The sequence below is a fragment of the Condylura cristata genome, unplaced genomic scaffold (genome assembly GCF_000260355.1).
Source record: "Condylura cristata isolate star-nosed mole 26May11 unplaced genomic scaffold, ConCri1.0 scaffold00010, whole genome shotgun sequence".
Taxonomy (NCBI): Eukaryota; Metazoa; Chordata; class Mammalia; order Eulipotyphla; family Talpidae; genus Condylura; species Condylura cristata.
In genome coordinates, this window is record NW_004567111.1 from 21,137,487 (window position 1) to 21,159,568 (window position 22,082).

Below are 22,082 nucleotides of genomic sequence, written 5' to 3' on the forward strand. Positions count from 1 at the left end.
ATTTTGAAATGCTCGGGTCCCTCTAATTCAGGTTTAAAGGTATTGCTTCAATTCAGGTAGTATCTGCTGCATAGATGATGGTAATGAATGACTCTCTAGTTGAGAAAGACCTAAATAAGTATCATTTCCTTTACCAATGAATCTTACTTCCATAAGCCAGAAATTTCCTCTTAAAACGAATCAGGGCCCTCCCTTGTGGTGCAGCGGGTTAAAGCACAGCACTAAGAAGCTAACGCCACTTTCACATGAGTTCGATTCCCGCCTGCCCTGGAGGTAACCACATGGCGCGGCAGACCTCTCCTGACCCGCCCGCTGCTCCCTCAGCAGTGTACTTCGTAGATCTGCCTGTTCTACTCCCCGCTCTGTCTCTGGTGAATCCTCTCACCCTCCGCATCTCTGGCCTGTACCCCAGTTCTATATGAATAAATAAATAAATCTAAAAAAAAAAAACGAATCAGTTGGAACTCTTGACTCTTGTCCCCTTAAAGTACAAGATGCATTTCTGTGTAAGGGAACTGACTGCAAAGTACTGAGCTTTCATCCTCCTGGCTCTTATGGCTCTTTATATCATCCCTTATCTGCTTATCAGTATTCTTCAAGACCCACTTGATGGTGTCCTACATTAAGCTTGCCCTTACTCCCATAGCACTTTATTACTCTACTCTTTATCACATCATTTTTATGGCTTCTATAATTATGATTTGCATACATAATAAGTTGGAGAAATTTTTATTATCTTAACAGCTGGCACCAAGTTCTTCCAGAACAAAACTCTCTTGGTGTAAAAATGGACTTCAGAAATGCTTGGAAGAAGACTCTGAGATGAAGCCTCTTCTATTTCCTGGTCAAGGACTTGGATATAAACTTTCCCTAAGGTTTTGGTGGAGAAACCTGCAGTGCAGATGGCTGGGAAGGAATTTGTTGTTTTTCTCTTGTGTAAAGTTGAGATGGGTGGAGAAGAAGACTGAGAGGAGATGAAGGAAAGAATAACATCGAGATAAAGAAAGCTTGAGATTGGATGAACTCAGTGAGTAATAGAGTGGCCGCAAGCATTTTACAAATAGAGGGGCCACCATCTAGAAATCTAGAAACAGCCAGAGCCCCTCCTTCTACCCTGCCACCCCCCCACTCCACATCATCTATCATTAAAAGTGGCTCTGAACACTTTGATGAGCTTATGTGGCTGTTCTTGAAAACTGAACATTACTGATTTTAGTATCAGGTTGATGGTCAAAGCCAACGTAGACCTGAGACTACAACCCTCACAACCTCACGTTTATCTTTAGAGAGAGGGGGTAGTTTATGTGCCTGTGTGTCACTGAATTGGCAAAAATGCCAGGCTTTTTTCACCAAATCCTATAGTGAATCCAAATCTTATAATGCCTTACCCAGTTATAAACCTCCTGAGGGTATCTTTGCATGTCCACTTAGTGAACTCTTAGAAAGGAAAAAAAAAAAAAGTTACTTTGTTGAATCAGCATTACCAAAAAAAAAAAAAAAAAACATCTACAACTGACTACTCAAGCTCTCTCATCTTACTGAGTTTCTAAGCAGGCCAAAGCCAACTAAAAAACAATACCAGCAGTCTATAATATTTAATCTTCAATAAATATGGTGCAAGAAATCTATATTTGATATAGAACAAATATAAAACATACAAATAATATTTGATACAGTAAAGATGTAGAAAGGAGAAATGTAGACTAGAACTTAAGTCTGTCATTTCCCCCAAGGACTTAAATATTCTGAACTATTCTTTTCTAAACTATTTCTCAACTCGAGGTTGCCAGTGAAAATACCTCCCCTGCCAACCTGTAATTTTCATAGTGATGTGCTCAGTTTACATTGGTGACATGTAAGACATTATTACGCATTACTTTAGTATGATTACTATAAACAGAACATCCATACTGAAAGTTACCAGTAATATTTAATAATCTGATTCTGTGAACTGTTTAATGTTTTGCTAGTAATAAAGCTGTGAAGGTAGTAGAATAACTGATAGTTACATGCTGTTTTAATATTTACATGATGATTTAAAAGTAAATAATATTTTCATGATTTTTTGCAAAGTTCTAATCCTGCTTGTTAGGTAAACAAACACAGGCGAGGACATTTTGTGCATTGTATAGTTCCCTGCCCTTAGTGGTACGTGAGAAGTTCTTCAGAGTGGGACCCCTAGCATTGAAATCCTGGAGATGCCAGCTCCTTAGGAGCAGGCTAAGGGCAAACTGAAGTTGGAAAGAAAAGGTTTCATCAAATAACAATGAGAAAAGGTTCTTGGGGAAAATATGGTATCGTGGAGTCCAAAGTAAAGAAGGAGCCAATTTGTTCAATTAGTCCCATATTATCCTGATACCAAAGCAGGTAAAGACATTACAAAAATATTACACACTGGTATCTTTTACAAATATAGATTTCACATGCCCTCAACAAAATACAATTAAGCTGAATTTCCTAACAAGTATAACATGGTATAACAAGTAGTATATACCATGATCAGGTGGGACTTAACGCAAAAATGAGACTGTTTTGACACATGAAAATTAATCAACATTTTATATTAATGGACTGAAAAACAAATTTCCTGATTATCTCAAATGATACAGAAAGGCATTAGTCAGAATCCTGTATCCTTACATACTAAAAACACTCAACACATGAGAAATAGGAGGGATGTTTTCCACATAGTAACAACTATGAAAACCTTTATCTAATATACTTACCGTCAGACTTTAATCACTTCTTCACCAGTTTCCCCAGCTTTCACAAGCCACAATTTTTCTCTTAAAGCAAAACAAAACAAAAATTTAATGATTTCTGCTATGTACTTTCCTCTAACACAAGGATGTCCACACTCACCACTATTACCCACTAGCCTAACCAGGACAATTTAGAAAAACATACCTAGATTGGAAAGGAAAAAGTAAAACCATCTCCATTTGTAGTTGATGTTATTGTTTATAAAGAAAGTCCTAATGAATCCCCACCCTCCAAAATAAAAACTATTAGAACTGATAAGTGAATTCAGTGTAGTTGCTAGACAGAGAATCAAGATAGAAAAATCTGATGTACTTATGTTCACCAACAATGAACAATCTGAAAATTAAGAAAATAATTATTATAATTCTTAATAACAGGGATAAATAACAAAATTTGAATATTAAAATTTATAAAGCTTTATTCTGAAAAAATCTTAAAAGATGTCCCATTTTCATGGATTGAAAAATCAGTATTAGTATAGTAGCAGCCCTCCACAAAATTCAAGATTCTAAATAGATTTAATGCAATCCCTATCCAAATTTTTGCCTACTTTGTTTTGCAGAAATTGAAAAACTGATCTTAAAATTCATTTGAAAACAGTTTTTGAGGAAAAGAGCAAATTTAGAAAACTGGTGCTTTCAAATATCACCACGGTTATAAAATCAATATAGTATGGTACTGGATAAGTGTATACATATAGACCAATGGACTAGAAGAAACTGTACAAAAACAAACTCTTAGGTTTATTGCCAATAGAATTTTCACATGGATGCCAAAGCAATACAATGAAGAAAGGATAATATATTCAACAAATGATGCTAGGATAATTGTATAGACACCCACAAAACAGTGAAATGAGACTCCTTTCTGTCTTACACAAAACATAAAAATTAGATCATTTTTCTAACTCTGAGAGCTAAATTTGTAAGACTCTCAGAAGAAGATATAAATAAATAAACCTTCAAGAAAAGACCTTGGGGAAAATAAAGAAAGTAGGAAAAACCTTGTGTTTGCTAAAGCCTACTTAACCATAACACTGCACATACAACTTAGGAAATAATTAATCAGACTTAAGGATTCAATCCAAGTGAAAAGACAACCCACACAGTTAGTGTGAAATTATTTTCAAATCATACATCTAATAAAACACTTGTATCTAGAATATACAGAAGTCTTACAAATCAACAATAAAGGGACAGCATAATTATTTTAAAAGACAAAATATTTGACATTTTTCCAAAGATGATAAACAAATGGCCTATTATCACATGAAGAGATGCTCAACTTCATTGGTCATTTTATTAGTCAGATGAAAACCACAGTGAAAGATCACTTTACATGTACTAGGATGGCTAAGCGCAAAAAGACAAATATAGTGTGTTGGTAGGATGTGAAGAAATTAGAACTTCTTTGGTAAAATTACAAAATGGGGTAGCCACTTTGAAAGTTTAACAGTTATTCAGATTGTTAAACCTTAGTAGTTCCACTTGTAGATACAAACCCAAGAGAATGTAAAACAAATTTTTGCAAAAATACTCATAAAAACTTGTGCACAGTGCTCATGGCAGTATTATAATAGGCCAGAAGTTCATCCCCTAATCAATAAATATTACCATAGTTCAAATGTTCATCTACTAACAGTAAATAAAATATGACACGTCTATACAATAGAATACTCTTCAGCTTTTAGAAGAAATGAAGTAATGATGTATGCCACTCCTTGGATAAACCTGGAAGACTATGCTTCCAAGAAGTCAGACATAAAAAAGCACACATTGTATGATTTTATTTCTGTTAAATAAAGCCCAGAAAAGGCATACCCTTTTTGGGAGACAGAAAGTACCAGAGAGGGGGAAGGTGAAGAGACTGTTAATGAAGGTGAGGGCGTTCGTGGTGATTTAAAATGTTCTAGAACTAGGTAGAGGTGATGGTTCAATAACTTTGTAATGATTATTAGTAAATTGTCTATACCATAGAGTAAATTTTGTCATTAATTATTAATATGTTGTTATCACACACACAAAAAAGAATCTCAAGACTAAAAAATATGGAGCTATAGTCCACTTTAAGTCAGTTTGAAATACTCTAGGCTAATCTTCATGACCAGGCCACATTTAAAATAAATAATCTCAAAAAGAAATTTAATATCCAAGAAAATGTAATTAATAATTTATATTAAACTATTATTCATAACTAGATTTTCAGATTACAGTCTGTATTTTCGCCAGGAGTCTCAGCTAAAAGTAGAATTCCTAATGTCTTAAATACAAATTATGAGCTTATTAGTAACAACATTGTAATTTAGAAGCCTGGCCGGAATATTTAACCCTAGATACTAATTTCACTTTTTTTAATCCATTTTTAAAAACAACATGAAAAACAGCATGTTTTTGTTTTACTTTCCTTGCTCATCATTACTTCTTCACCTAGTTGAAAAAGGATTTTATGGTAAGAGAAATGCCTATTTGTTTCTCCAGATTTCCCTCTTGGCCAACAAAAACTCACATGAAGCACTGCCTGTGAGTTCTGCTTGGCCTCGTTATTTATATAGCCCCATACGAGCAATAAAAACTGTTTCAATAATTTATGTAAACTTAAGTACTAGATAGTTAACTGATAGAATCTCAGGCCTCTTTAATAAAACAAATCTCCTGTGTAACATAGACCCAGCTAATGATAAGCGTAAAACACATAGAGGCTTGTTTTGATGGTCACTTCAAAGGTTTATTTATGGCTGCATTACAATATCTTATTAGAAATATATATTTAGAACATTTTATATCTGTTTTAATATTTAAAACAGTCTCATTACATACTGTCATTGCCTGGGGTAGGTCCATAGACGGACCTTACTAGTGAAGTGCCTTATAAATAAGACTTTCCTGATAAGGAAAAACGAACCTCTTTGTATCAAATTCTGCCCTCAGCAATGTCAGCGTGAGGCTCCAGTGTATGTACTTGGTAAAGTCTTCATAAGCCCAAGTATGTTTCTCATGTGCCTCCCTATAGCTTCCAAGCATCCATTATTATGCCCATTTCTAGAAAGAAATACATGTGGTCAAATCTTCACTCTTTGAACTTTCAGGTTTATCTTTATTGAAATAAGGAGAATTAGCAGCATTCTAGAAAGTCTGAAAAATCGGGTGGTGGGTGTGGCAGGTGCTTTGGAGGGTGTGGTGCAGATACACATCTGAGGAGGTATGAATCTATTCCCCTAAGTCATATAGAGTGTTATAAACCAATGGTACTTCAATTAAAAAAAAAAACAAAACACTACCTACCCAAAATAATAATAATCTTTTTATGACCTAGAAAGTTTTGTAAGGTTCAAGTGATTCATCAAGCACTACTCCTAAATAAAGCATAACTTAAACCTCAGTGTTTACAGAAGAAATTCTATGGGAAAGTTCTTCTAAATATTTTAGTTAGTTCTATGTCTTCATTTAATTGATTATGTCCAATGAAATTCAGAAACCCGGTTTCTGAGATATCATTTCATCCTAATTGTGATAGTGTATATCTGAAACGGATCTTTTAAAATAATCTTGGTAATATTAGTTGCAACACTTTCTAAGTTTTAAAGATGATCTGCAAAGACAACACTGATGCCAGAGAACTTATTGTCTGTTCTATGTATCTGTGGTTTAAGATCTTAGAGTCAAGTCTTTATTTTGAATTAATTTTAGTCTGTGGTGTAAAATAATGTTCCAGTTTCATTCTTTTTGCCTGTGACTATACAACTTTTCTAACACCATTTATTAAAAACTTTCCTTTCTGCATTTTATGTTTTTGCCTTCTTGGTCATAAATTAGTTGTCTCTATATTATAGTTTTATTCCTGGGCTCTTGATTTTCTTCTGTTGATTGTGTGCGGGCTTTCATTTTAGTATCATACTGTTTTGATTACTGTTACTTTGTGGTATTGCATATGTTAAACTACCCTTTCATCCCCAGAATAATCTACTTGCTAGTAATATTGTTACAGGGCACCCCAGTGTGACTTGGGTTTCCTGTCTGTGGGTCCTCACCCGCGGTTAAGATTCAATCATATTATGGACAAACAAAAAGGTTCGATAATAGATTTATTTACAAGGAGAAAGGTAAAGAAACAACCCAGGGAAAGAGTGCGAGAAATACAAGTTAACTAGAATGTCCTACCAGTTCTGTGACTTGGACTCCACCAGCACACTGAAAACCAGTTGAGAGCCAAACGATCAGCCAAGAACCACCAAGCCAAGATGTTCTGTTTTATCCTAACCTGAGCCCACATGTTAGGTTTTATCCTAACCTGGCTGCTCAGCTCCGCCTTCACGTCCCAGCGTGCTTCTCCTTGGTATTGATGGGATTTGGAGTTCCAGTATCTGGAGTGGGGGCGGAGTCCATGAAACCTGTACCTGTTACAATATATGACCTTTTTTTTTTTTTTAAGATTTATTTATTTATGCACACAGAACTGGGGTACGGCCAGAAGTGCAGGGGCGGTGAGAGGATTCACTAGAGACAGAGCGGGGAGCAAAACAGGCAGATCGAGGAAGTACACTGCTGAGGGGAGCAGTGGGCGGGTCAGGAGAGGTCTGCCGTGCCATGTGGTCACCTCCGGGGCAGGCGGGGATCGAGCTCATGCTGAAGTGGTTTTAGCTTCTTAGTGCTGTGCTTTAACCCGCTGCGCCACCAGGGAGGACCCTATATATGACCTTATTAATGTATTATTGAATTTAAGTTGTTAATGTTTTGTTGAGGCTACTCACATCTCTCTTTATGAAGCTATTGGCCTGTAGTTTCCCTTTTTTGTGCTCTTCTTGTTTGGTATCAGTGAAATGTTGGCTTCCTAAAAAGAGTTGAAAAGCATTTTCTCCTCAATTTTTTGGAGGAATTTGATAATAATGATCTTCTTTGAATGCTTGATAGAACTTAACAGTGAGCCATCTGGTCCTGGACTTTTGTTTTTTGGGGGATTTTGATCACTGTTTCTATTTCTTAGTTGTGGTGAGGTTTGTTCAGATTTTCTGTTTCTTCATGACTCATGTTGGGAAGTTGTGTGATTCAAGGAATTTATCTATGAAATGGATAATTTTTATTTGTAAATAATATTCTTGCAATGTGCAATCTCGATTCATCATAAAAGCTTGATGAAATCAGTTGCAGCTAATGCCATAGTTATTTATTTTATTCCTATTCTATCTTTAAACCTTTTACTTAATGCAGTTCATCATCTTATTTAGTAAAATACAGTGAATCAAAAGAAGAGCAGAAAGATGAGTGACTATAGCAATTTTGAGTATTATAATGGTCTAGAAAATGACTTCCCAAAATACTAGCAGCAGTTATTATATTTAAGTAAAATCCTGGTACACTACACATCTATCCACAGACCCACTCACACTGGGAAAAGCTTACTTACAAGCCTATTGTTTTTCATTAGTTTGGTAGGAAATTTCATTTATTAAAATAAAGCCCTAACTAGAAGTACAGTTTGTATATTCTTTTCATTGAAAAAGGTTTCAAACTCAAACTGAATATATGTTATGACTGAGCTTTTTGAAATACTTTAGCAAATGCATTACTCTGGATTTATGCATTTTGTGAAAATGGATTCACTTTTATTGAATCCAAAGTTGAACTTGAAATGGTATAATGCCTTAGTCACAGCTTCTGAAAAGTTGGCATTTCAGTCTCACCATTTCAATCTGTTCAAAAGCAGTTTTCCATAGAAAACTATAGAGAAGAATAAAGGAACAATTTCATTCCAGTAAATCTACTGACCTGTATTGTATTTTCAGGGTACCGTGTGTGTGTGTGTGTGTGTATTATATATATATATTCATGCAGGCAGTATATATATCTGAAAAAAATACCTTTTCCTCCAATAACTATCATTTTAAAAAAAAATTGATTTTGTTTTACTGAAGTTAAAGCTTGGAGCGCGGAAGATATGGAGTCCTGCTTTTCAGCACCACCTGCTGGCTAAGAGAAAACCTGCAGGTGGCATGAGGAAGGCCAATGTTGACCTGCTCCTGTGAATAGAATGTCTGTTACTGAAAGTCTGAAAGTCTCAACTCTTTGGCTTCTGCCTTGATATTTCATTCCCCGTGCAATGTTTGATTTACTAACAAGGAAGTGGTTTTACTTTCATATAATCAGTAGCAGAGCTAATTCAGAATTCCTGTAGGTAATATTTAATAGCCTATTCAGAGTAATTTTAAAATATACTTTGGAAAAAGTACAAAATATACTTATAAAAATGACTGTTCCCCTAAGGTAATTCTACTGGGTACCTAACTGGAAATTCTTTTTGGTATAATTATAAATTAACTGGACTGCAGGGAAGGAATTAGTTCTGTGACTTTGATGATCAAGAAAGACATTGCCTCATAATTGCCAAACTCATTGTCCTAAAAACATTTCTTTGGAAACAAATATGTTTTACAATGAACTCTAGGAAGTCTTTTAAACTAGATTAACAGTAAGCAATTACATTGAGTACCTCTAATAAAAGATAGAACTTACAGAACAGTTTAACCTTAAAATTCTTCAAAGTAGAGGCATTATAAAAGCAGTTTGTTTTTGGGAATGCTTGTATGTGTCCTTGCTTCCTATAAATAGGTTAGAGGGATGCTACTGATTATTTTATTGCTTTTGCACATTTTGTCATATTCTAGTATGTATCTGCCTCTGTCTGAGTTGGTTGAATGTGAAAGCTGAGACTGGGTTCTGGAGCCAACCATTTTGGTTTATATCATGACATTTTGGGCTTATCTTACCATCTCCAGAGTTCAGTCTCCTCATCCGTAAACTAGGGATACTAATAATACTACCTTCCAAGGTTTGGTCTTGAAGCTTACCGCATTTAGAGAAGTGTCTGGCATGTGGTGAGCATGCTGTAAGTGGCAGCTGTCATAGTTACGCTCCACTGGGGTCCTTGGAGATAGTATGTGTGCATTTGATAAAGCGCCTTCTATTCCACTCTTTTTTCCTGCTCTTATTTTTGAATTTGGAACACGTGTTTCCTCTCTCCAGCCTTGAAAGAATGTCCTGGCATTTTTTCCCGAACTCCTATGGGAGGTCCAATCTCAGTGAAGGGCGTCTCATCCCTTTAAGGTCACATGTGACAAATGGTGTTTTATTACTTGCTGATTACAGTTAACCTTAATTTCTTTCATGGCAACCATGCAGCACCTTGTATTTGAATAGACCTGTGTCTAGATGTGATTTTTCCAGCCTCTCTGGGTTTCATTCTAATTTCACTTGCCATTCCAAGGGGGACTGTTGTGCAACTGAAGTCATGATTCACTCATTTGTTCTCTCTAGATCTAATTATAACATGCGGTGCCTATGAGGCCCCCTCAGGCATTCACTCAGCACTCTGAATGGTCTAACCTTCTGGGGAAGGGAGTGGGCCTTTAGTTATTGTTCTTTTGTGTTGTACAGATGTGCTCAGTACAATATTGGGGGACTCACTAGCAACTCTTTTACCTCTACCATTATAATCATGCCAAGCTTACTACTAAGGTTAATTGCAAGAATCGTATTGTCTTAAACAGTGTTTCTTACAATTTCCATTCATTAGACAAGTCCAACTTTTGAAGCACCAACATCTTCATTTGAAGATACCTTGAGTGCCTTCCAAAACAAAGCACACATTTCTCAGAAAGTACAGGAAAGGCAGACTAGAAACACCCAAAGCTTATAGTTGTTCTGTAACCAAACACCCAGGCATTTGCCCCAGAGTGAGATGGCACAGGATAATTTTGCCAAGAGTAAGAATCACCTCTTCTCCCTTTGTACTTACCCAGATGCTTACTATGAAGAAAAAGATTTTTATTTCACTTTCCAGCATTCTACACATGTTCATGACCTCCCACTGACAATTTTAATTGTGAATAAAATATTTCTCTTGAACTTAGTATTAAGAAATAAGACACATATTTCATGTGGTTTTAATGGTCACCCAAACTCCATAATGTTCAGTAGTCACTTTGAACCATACATAAAATGGAGTTACTTTGTGTTGTATGTAAAATGGAGACTTTAGGAAAATGAGAATAAGAATGAAGAATTAAGTGAAGACTTATAGTCAAGAGACTGTTGTAAGGACTGATTAAGCAATGAAGGATTAAATAATTTATATTAAATTAAAAATTAGAATACTGACTTAATACACTCCTGTAGTCATTCGTTTGCTCATTCATTCATGCTGTTTGACACACTGTTCTTGAATGCCCACAAAGTTCTAGCTTCTAAAGATACAGAAATAAAAATGACTAAATAAATAAAGATACAGAATGATACCAGCACCATGACAGTCCATTTCTGTTCATGAACTTGGCTTGGCTGTCATCCGCCTGCTGTGCCAGCCCACTGTCAAAACATGATACAGGTCTAGCTTCTAGCTGTCCTCCATGGGAATGGATTGGGCTCTCATCTTCCTGTCTTTTGATCCCATTTTACTTCAGCACCAACTTACATTCCTACCAGTTGTTAAAGAGTTCAAGTAAGTAATTCAGAAAGGGGCAGCCAGGAGATATTTATCCATGGAATGCCATTTCAAAGCACTTTTGCTGAGTAGAGCTATCTTTTGCAGTTACCTTTTTATTAAAAAAAAAAATGCTCTTATTGTAGAAGTGCTTTTGGGTAGTTGTTCTTCATAGTGTCCTAAAGGCTTCACTTGAAAATGAAAAGAAGAAGGTGTGACATTTTGTAATGTGTCATCATTCACCAAACTTGTCTTCATTTTGATGTAGACTCAGAATTTCATGCCATTGTGTAGCTTTTATGGTCTCTATACCTGCCATTTAGTTCATTATTTCATTGGTCCCTTAAGGTAGTTACTTGATTTTGATTTCTAATTTAATTTCCATTTTTCTCTGTATATACAAATACATAATAAACTAAATAGCTAAAATCAATAACAGGCAAACGCGTGTGTGCATTGTGCACAGATTCGTTTAGACTTAACATATTGATATATACAAAGTGTAAAAACCAATGTTTTTATTGTAGGTGTTAAGCTATAATTATAAGGGAGCAATACTATATCATGTTCTCCATTTAAAAGATGTCAAACAAAAGTTTCTATGTTTGAGGTTCCCAGTGCCAAGATCCATATTTATTTTCATGACTAGGATCAAGAAATGAATTACTGTTGCCCAATAATCAGACATCCAGTCTGATTCTCAAAAATCACACTCCATGCCAGGGCATACATTGTCAGCAGTGACTAAAGCTGTTCTTTCATGGTCCATTCCGGTCACTCTATTTTGACTTTTTTCACAATAGATTCCATTGCCTGCTGTTGAGTCGATTATGTGGAAAACCACAAATCCACATTAGTTCATAAGACTGCAGAAAGTGATTCGCCATCCCATATGTTCTTTCATTCTCTTAATAAAGATCTTATATGAAACTGTTGAAGATATGGATAGATAAATATCATTTATATTTGATCTGACCTAATAATATAAAGCTTTGCTTGCTCAATTTATTACTTGCAGAATGAAAAGGAATGCTAAAATTTTAAAGGTACATATGTAGAACAAGACATTTCCCAAAAAAGTTCAGTGGAACACTGATTTCTGTGTCCATTGCCAGGAAAATGGATTTTAAAACTCTGGAATGAATATTCATTGGGCTACTATCACATCTCATCTTAGTCAAAGAGTGGGCCAAATACTGCCCACTATTTATTTTGTAAATAAAGTTTTATTGGAACATAGCCATACTTATTATAATTCATCTGTTTTGATATAGTCTGTAGCTACTTCCAAGGTACAACTGCATAATTACTTTGTTGCAACATAGACTCTCAAAGTCAGAATAAAATATTTACTATCTAGCCCTTTACAAAAAATGTCTACCAACCTCTGATCTAAGTTAACACACCACCTTTTATTTTGTTTTAAAGATTTTTTTATGCATACAGAACTGGGATACAGATCAGAGGTGCAGAGGGTGAGAGAATTCAGGAGAGACACAGTGGGGAGCAGAACAGCAGATCGATGAAGTACAATGCTGAGGAAAGCAGTGGGTCAGACAGGAGAAGTCTGCCTCATCATGTGGGTCACCTCCGGGGCCAGGGATTGAACCAGCATTGAGGTGGCTACCCATAGCTTGCAGTGCTGTGCTTTAACCCACTGTGCTACCAGGGAGGGCCCAACCACCTTTTGTATACTTACAAACCATTGTTTTATAGGCTTTATAGACCAAGAGTAAAGGAAAAAAAATGTTAAATGAAAATGACAAGCCATCAAGTGTAGGAAGTATCCTGATTTAGAGACATTAAGTTATAGAAAAGTACATCTTAGAATTGAAAAATTGTGGTATATAGTATTTCAAATAAATGAACTGCAGTGTTTGTATCATCATAGACAGAATTCAAGTACTTAATGCTGAAGGAACAGAAGGCAGGTCTAGAACACTTTTCATAATGATGTGAACAGCAGGGTATTATATGTCTCTGTCTCTTAAAAATAGAAAACAATATTCTGAGTCTGTACACAGATATGTATATTTAAGCATAATTTAAAAGAATTGGAAAGATTTAAAGTAAACTTAGAGGGCCTCCCTGGTGGCAGGACAGGTTAAAGCGTAGCACTGTAAAGCTATTTGCAACCACTGCAGCACAAATTTGATTCCCGGCCAGGGAGCTGACCCACATGGCATAGCAGACCTCTCCTGTCTCACACACTGCTCCCCTCAGCAGTGTATTTCAGTACATCTGTCTGTTCTGCTCCACACTCTATCTCTGGTGGATCCTCTCACTGCCTGTACCTCTGGCCTGTACCACAGTTCTGTATGCATAAGTAAGTAAATCTTTAAAAAAAAAAAAAAAAAAGGGGGGGGGCATAGTCTCAGAAAGGAGACAGAGGGACCAGAATAATGATGGAGGAATGGGGAGATGTGACATTCACTTAAAAAGAAGTAGTGATTTATTAATGAAAGATACTTTTTAAAAGCATCAAAATATGGGAAAGCTGACAGAAAACGTTTCAAAATATAACTTAAATTTTTTATGATGGAAATATAGAGGATTTTAATTGTATTTCACCATAATTTTAAAGATTCTCATGAATAACCAAAATGATGTGTCATAGTTTTCATTTCTGTCTCAATCAAAAGAGATTAAGGTTTGAAGAAGTACATGCTAATCAATTATCTGACATTACAAACTAATCCTGTTTTTCTACTGTGGCAGTAAGATTAAACAATGTGCAAGTCAGGGCCAAATTTCATGGTTAAAACTTTTTTTCATAATGGTAGTACAGCTAATCTCTAAATACAATGTACTTTCTTCCTCACCATGAAAAACCACCGACTGGAAAAGTTAAATGTCAGGTGCATTTTACAGAACAGAAATAGCCTGTCATGAGTCATGTTATTGATGTACTGATGAGATTTCTTTGAGCCCAATCTCTCTTGTTTTGAAATATACATTGTGATCTTACACGATTTTATATGTTGTCATATGCAATTCAGACTCTCACTTTACTTATCTAATAGGTTCATTTTGTCATTTGTCTGAGGCAGGACTTCTTGAAGTTGTCCCTATAAGTACATCAGAAATTCAAAACTTGGAAATCCAATTTAACACCACCAGATTGATTTTCTAGAAAATGGGGACCTGTTCACTGCTGTCATTCAATTTTTAGTTTTGTCTTATTGTTTTAAAATATGTCTTGTTCTCCCCAACAGTGTTTTGGCAGAAATAGGTCAAGCTGACTCCCTTCAAGATTAAGAAATGAAATGTGTCCAAGATAGTGGCAGCAGGAAATGTAGACAAGGGACCTGAGTCTGTGTCAAGCCATAGGCAATGAGAGGAAGGTCCCATGACAGTAGATTCAAAAGAGCGTCCTGTGTTGCTTACATTTAACTCCAGTTTTTCTTTTTCCAGTTCAATTTCACCATTTAGTATTGAGAGCACAAGACGCCAGAGACGGTCTGAATCCCCTGACTCCAGAAAACGGCGAATCCACAGATGTGATTTTGAGGGTTGCAACAAAGTGTATACAAAAAGTTCTCACCTGAAGGCTCACCGAAGGACTCATACAGGTACACCTCTACGCAGCTTCTCACGCAAGGGCTGATGGGAATCCAGCAAGGGCCATTGCTGTCACTGGAGCCCAAGGGCATGGAGTGGTGCTTTGTCCTCTTCATGCTTGCGTCCAGAGTTGGGTTCCTTTCTAGGTGGAAAGCTTTCCCCTTCTCAGTAAGAAAAAGTCTTAAGTCTTGGTGAACCTGAGCAACCCATCAAGTAATTCTTCTGTGTCCAGAGGAGTTTTGTAATGAGGTGGCCATAGTGAGTTAGTTTTTATTGCCACTTCATTGTCTAGTTTATGAGGATTTTAGCACGTCAGCCGACAAGCAAAAGAAAACTGGTCAAAGTTAGCCAAAGAAAACTAGTCAAAGTTAGCTCTGAAATACTGCTTGCATCATGCTTCTCTCCCTTGTCTCCTCAATAAACAAGTAAACCAAAAACATAAAATTGACATATGCACAGCACTGTGGGGAATTTAAAAAAAAAAAAAAAAAAAAACTTTCTACTTGATTCCATTTGGTAGTTTTTTTTTTTATTCGGAGAGAATTTTTTGTATTTGCAGTTGACAGAGAAGGAAATTCAAACCACAGGTGATTCACTGACTTTGTCACTATCCACCTACCCATCCATCCATCCACCCGCCTACCCTCCCACCTGTCTATCCACGCATCCAGTCACCAGCATGTAAGCTGGGGACGCTTCACCCATCCCTTCTCCACCTTCTCATCCTTGCCTGTGTGGTAAGTCGGCATCCCCTGGCTTCTTTGGTATATGAATCCTGTTGGATGCCCCAGGGCCCCTGTGGGCAGGTACAGTAGTGACAGATATGTGCCTGCTCAAAGAAGCAGATAAAGCAGGGACATCCATTCACACATGTTGCTGGGAGCAGGGAGCCAGAGATGGAGCAAGTCCAGTCCAGTGATTGCTCATCAGGAGTCAGACTCCAGCCCCTGCCTCAGAATGGAAACTGCAAGTGTCCAGACTCCTGTGAGGCCATGTAAACAGTACTTCCATCTCTACTCTATAAAATAGCCATGCTTCACAAACTATTTCCCTACTGAGGTAGCAACATCTTTTCAGCTGACAAGTTTGCCCTTTATTTAGTTGTGTTATTTTATCAGACAGTTTCCAGAGCTGCAATACAGAGACCGCCTCATGACTCTGCCTGCTGAGACTGGGCATTGTATTTTGCAGTGAAGTGATGGCATAGGAGTCTTGCCTAAAGTCAGAAAACATTATAGAATCTGGAATTTACTTTTTCATCTAGTGTATAATACTTCTAATAATACTTCTAAAATAATTCAGCACGTTCTGCAAACTGTCTCTTTCATATTTTTTCCTTGCTCTGAATCCTTTTCCCTTTTCTGCCTAATTCCAAATTCTTCCCTCCACTGGTTTTGAGCTCCCTAGGAGAGATTTTCATCTATTTCTTAGGTACTCTTTTGAATCAGTTTCTTTATCATTAAGGCAAAGAATGCATGTCATGTTGACTAAGCATGACCATCCTATCAGTAGGTAGTAAAACCAATATCATAGTAGTGGGTATGATTAGATCATATTACTTCTTGGAGAGAACATTTCTTTTAAAAAAAAAAAAAAAGAGTGTGACCACTTCAATGAATAATCATAGCTTTTAAGTTATTCCTGTTTCCCATGAAATGCACATTTGTTTCATTTTCACCTCTACTCCATTTATCCAAATGATGAACAGGAAAAAAGAAAAGGTTTAATTAGGTACTATTATAGTATTTAACTCATGGCATTATAGGATTGTGTAGTAGAGATCTTAACATACACTATGAAAATAGGGGAAACAATGTCAGCATTACAATTCGAAGCAATATAAACCACGAATGCTGAGACAGAATTAACAAGCTTGGCTTATTAATAAGATGAAATCATATACTCTTTCCATCCGAGTGGACCTGCTGTATCACTGCATCTAATTTGTTTCCTAATTAGGGGAATTCCTTCGTGTCGTCTAGCACAAGGAACAAGTCACCATGCTGTAGTTTCCTGCACATTTACAAATTATACGCAGGGTGTCGTAACTCCCTGTTCAAAATGAAGTCAAGAGTTCCATCAGGAGCAGGTTGTCTTGTGTTGCTTTTAATAACTTCTTTGCTTTCCCTTGACCACACAAAGACTGGTGGTGGCAGCGTCATCCCTTCTGTGTTCCAGCCTGACTCCAGGACTGCCTCTCCCTCGCTCCTAAAACTTCCAGTGACAGCGTTCATTCTTCCGCCAGACTAACTGGCAGAGTCCTCATCCCTTGCAGTGTCTGCTGCCTCTCAGGGTGTTGTCTGGCTCTCAGTTGTCACTTTCTGGCCCTGCTTCTCCTCCGAGCTCTGGCATCTTACTTTCACCAAATGAGACGTTCTCAATTCTCTCAGCCACCCCTTTCTGTATATATTCCAACTTGCCACTCTGTCACTGACAGTCTTCACACCCCAGATGGAGAAAACAGGTCTTACTAGTGGACTTCTCTTAATAGAAGCAACAATAATGGTAAGTGTATTGCAGTCTCTGTTAGGTTATTTAAGTTTAAAATGCTAACAACTGGGTCTCATCCATCTGTGCCCGATTTCTTTCAAACATACACATGCACCTTGTATTTATAGTGGGACCTGCTCCATTTCCTGGCTCCCTGGGTGGCAGTGGGAGTGGTTGGCCACAGACTGGACAATCTCTAATCCCAGATACAGGACAGAATCATTGTTAGAAGGGTCACACATACATTTTTAAATGTAAGAAATAACAATTCTCTATGCATTGTATTCATTTGGTCACATTCTAGTAAATGAAAATGACTTCAAAACGTGTCCCTACCCACCTTGTTAATATGTCAGCTTCAGTTTCTTCATGTTTGCCAGGAACTGAATGTAGGACAACTTCAAGGAAAAGCCCTAAGATGCAATCCTAGAGATTTCCACCGAAGTGGGTCTAAATTCATGAACCAATAGCTAATAATCCACTTAATTGTCCTATTCCAGCAGGTCCAACATTTCTTGATCTAACAGCTCCATTAAAAAAAAAAAATCCTCGTGACTTCTTTTGGTTTGGGCTACAAACCAAAATATGCCAAATCCATTCCTCCGCTTAGCAAAGAGATGTTTAGTTCTGTGCGTGGCATCATATCCTACACTATCCACACAAATGCTGTACTTATAAGAACAGACGAAATTTGATTAACTTGCTGCCATGGATTCAAAGCGAGCCCTTAGTAGTCTGTTTTATAATTATATGCAAATATTTCATAACTTAGTGTGTGGAATGAAATCCTTAGTTCTGTAAGGATTCCGGTTGTCTTGCGTTGGTTTTGAATAAATATCTTTTTAACCTTCCCTTTGCCTCAGGCATATTGAGTAAGTTATTTGTGTGTCACCAGTAATAACTAATGTGGAGTTTGGGATTATAACAGATGACTTATGAGAACTACACACGCTATGAGAGGTGAGCAAGAAGCAGTGAGAAACTTTCTTTGAGAAGGTCATGTCATTTTACCTTTAGCACTTGATCTCTTGTGTTAGTACATGATCTGTTTACTTCGGAATTATACAGTAAATGACACACATTTTCTAGAAGTGTGAAATAGGAGCATTTTCTGAATGTTCACAAGGAGTTTTGAGCAAAAATGGAAACACTGAAGGGTGCCTTCCCTATTTAAAAATAATTATGTACACTTTAATGACTGTGCAGTTTAGAGCATAATAATTTTACTGTTTTAAACAACTCTTGCCTGTGATAAATCATTTAAGGCATGTTAGAAGAGAAAAAAATAACATCTCAGCATCCCGTACTTGAAGTACATTGTCCTAATTCCTAGCCTAAATTGCATGAAGCTGTGTGAAGTGCTTTTAATTCATTTAAGCTAATGAATTAAATTCATTTCATTTAAATTTGTCCTATAGATATATAACTATATATTTTAAATTTCTCTCCTTTCAAGAATTGTATTGCTTATTAAGTGATTTCAACTTGAATGTAATAAGAAAATAACCCTGTACAGAATTATCAGGATTTCCTAAAAATATATGGCATAGTAATTTCTAAAATGTAGTACAACACTCGATGTTAGTAATTCATACAGCCACTAGATGGTGCACTATAACCAGGTGTTGGGGTGTAATCGAAGAGGGTCTGAAAGACCACTGAAACAGAACCCCCTAGCGGTGTGTCTGTTACGATGTGGTTGTCAGTGTTGTGTACAACTTTACAAATTAACAAGAAACAAGAAAAGATAAAGATAGATTTAAAATCAGATATTTAAAAGTAATTTTGGCATATAAAAATATTCAATTTCACATGAATCTGGAAATTTTTACAACTTGGTATCTTATAAATCCCTAAGGCTCATTTAGCCAATCTTATCTAATATATATATTTAACTCATATCAAAACTGTATGCCTAAATTTTACAAATTAGTAAGTGTAAAACAGCCATGTTTCTTCTTTCTCTGGGTTTCTCAGAAATAATTCTTATCTGAATTTTGCATATCAAGGAAGATATTTCATATGGATGCTTTAAAAAGACTAATCAATTTTTATTACAAAGTTTCAAAAATATGGCCTTCTCTGCCTTTGTGCGAAGAAACAATATATTGAGCTCTTTTCTTGAATGTACCGCTTGTAGTTAACCTCCTGTGCTAGAATGAAAATCATATAATGATTTTTTTTTTTATTGAAGCAACACTGTTTTGTAATATACAGGCTTCAAGTATACAGCATTATAATTAAACATATCAACTTATCGTGCATTTAAAATACATACAAAAAAAGATCCTAAATGTTTACAGATTCCATAATTTTTACTTTTCTATTTACCTCATCACTTTTCATTCTAGTCCTATATTTCTTGCAAATTTGGCATCTTATTTTGCTGGATGAGATTCTGAACTGCTTTGATGATATTCCAACCAAGAAAAGTATGGGCTTTGTGGCCTTTTGTTCACAAAGTTTGCAGTTGCTAAGTCTTAGTTCCGAGGAATAGTGTAATTTCACACCATTCATTCATTCATTCATTCATTCATTCATTCATTTCATATGCAGCTCCATTTCAGATCCTTTGTCTAGGCCCATTGTTGGAAAAAGCACAGAATTTAATGATGCCAAAATAATTAATCACCTAAGAGCAAACTGACATTTTTCAGGGAAAATTCCTTTCCCCGTCAGCAGTTTTCAAGTCCTAGCTAAACAGCTCACAAGTAGGGGCTACATTTGTGACTGCTGGGAATTGGGAAATTGATAGTAATAGCACCAAATTGAAAGCTAGGAGACAAAGTTTGAGTCTTTCTTTAGCTCTACCTAGTTAGTAAATTTTAACAAATTTCTTAACTTGATGTGTATTTAGTAGTTTGGGGGTTTTGAGGGTTTTGATTTTTTTTTTTACATTAAAATAAATATTGCTAGTTGTTGCAGAGTTATTGAAGGGGGTAGGATACTTATCTCCTTAGGAGATACAATGACTAACACATTGTAGGGACTCAGTAACTCCTTGTTGAACTAAAATTATATTTGTATGGATATGAATACAGTTCCATGCTGTTACTGTTAGCAGTAGCTTCAAGGCAAAAGAGTTTGGATAATGTAATATATGCTTATCATAATAAGCTGTAAGACATAACCTCTTTACGGCAGACTCTACAATTTAAAATTAATGTAATTCCAAAAGAGTTGAAGTAAAGCTAAATTACTCTAGTTAATAAGCCCTTTGTCATCGTTTTAATAAAATGATAGTTAAATCAGGTTCTTAAGAAACATTTGAAATACTTAGTAAAACAGTCTTCCATTTGAACAGACCCATTTAACAAATTCAATAAAACAAGTGTTATTGAGCATTTTCCACGTCTTGACACTAGAGAGATCTTCTTTCTTGAAAAAGAGGCAGTCCTTACATGTACTGCTGAAGACTCATGTGAGTAGTCACACAAAAGCCTGAATACAGAGACAAACAAAATGGCAATCTGAATAATGGGAGCCCTCAGTGATGGCCGAGGAACAGGGGGCGCCCTTCTAAATTGGGCATGCAGGCGCTTTCCTCTCTTGTGGTGGTAAGCCTCGTTGACTGACCCTCTTCCTATCTTCACTTCATCCCTCATCCTTACAAGTAGCTGAATTTACAGTTGTACCTGTTTCCATGGCTTCCTCTGCACCAGAAATAGCCTTTCTGGGCACTTCCTGACCTTAGTTGGTCGACTCCTCTTTATTTTCCAAAACTGCCTCCATGCCCTGAACTGTTAAGCGTGCTGACCTTCACCTCCCTTGGCAGCTAAAATACTGAATATTTCCCTTTTGCAACAGGTAGATGGCTAGAAGAGATGGTATGAGAGAAATGTTGGGCAGAGGGACACTTTGAAGATGAAGGGTGTATGCCCAGGAGCAGGACTGAGTTGTCTTGGGGACCACAGGTGGGAGAGGGTGACTTTTCCTGAGAGGTGCCAGGTGCCAGGCTCAGTGCTCAGCTCCCCTCTACTGTATAGATGTCAGCTGCGTGCAGAATCTCTGGCAAGGTGTGAGAGGTCAGAGCACTCATCCACAGTGCTGATGCGCTGGGGAAGCAGTGCAGCCGGGATTCAAGCTCTGCTCCCTTAGCACTGGGCGTTGGTATCAGGCAAGTTTGCTGGTAGCCTGGCAGCCACACTCCTGTGCGTGTCTCGCCAGCACTGCCAACCTGGTTAGAGCTAGTCGTTGTGGTACTTGGAAATTATAAGACAGCCAGAGCCTTCCATGGTCTGTTTTTAAGACTTTCCACTAATGGGAACTGGTTTTTCTCCCCGGTCTACTGAAATTTGCCTTTGTTAGAAAGCCATGAGAAGACAAGGACCAGAGCATTAATAATTACAATTAAATAGGCAGCTCTTGAGAGGCTGCTTGGCGGCAGCTCTCTGAAGAGTCCTGGGCTCAGTATAAAGATGAGGGCAGCCAGGAATTCAGGATCTGGTGGGAAGACAGCCACGCCTGCAAATACCTACTGCGTGAAGCGTGCCAGGCGAGCGGTGAGAGCGTCATGCAAGTTGCTACAGTGGCACTGGAGGGGTAGCTGGTCCTGACTGCTGGGCGCTGGGGAACATCACCACTATGGGAACTGAAACGCTGCCTCTGAAAAGGAAAACTCCGCATCATTGCTGCGAAGGTGTCACAAGGTTTTCCTTTATGGAGAGGGAGTTACATTAACCTGCCATGGGGCTACTGCTTAAAACATGGGAACTAAGATTTACAGGCAACTGGATGCAGATGCCAGTGCTGTACGTATTTGATTCATCTGGTATTTAATGTGCTGCCTTATTAAA

The 22,082-nt window shown here is 37.1% G+C and overlaps 1 protein-coding gene across 1 annotated transcript in view; it reads left to right on the plus strand.

The window, feature by feature from the left end:
* KLF12 (Kruppel-like factor 12) overlaps positions 1–22,082 on the plus strand; it is a 371,693-nt gene that overhangs the window by 338,926 nt on the left and 10,685 nt on the right. Inside the window, exon 7 of the mRNA XM_004680096.2 lies at positions 14,650–14,807. Coding sequence (XP_004680153.1) covers positions 14,650–14,807 — 158 coding nt within the window. The remainder of the gene's footprint in view (positions 1–14,649; positions 14,808–22,082) is intronic.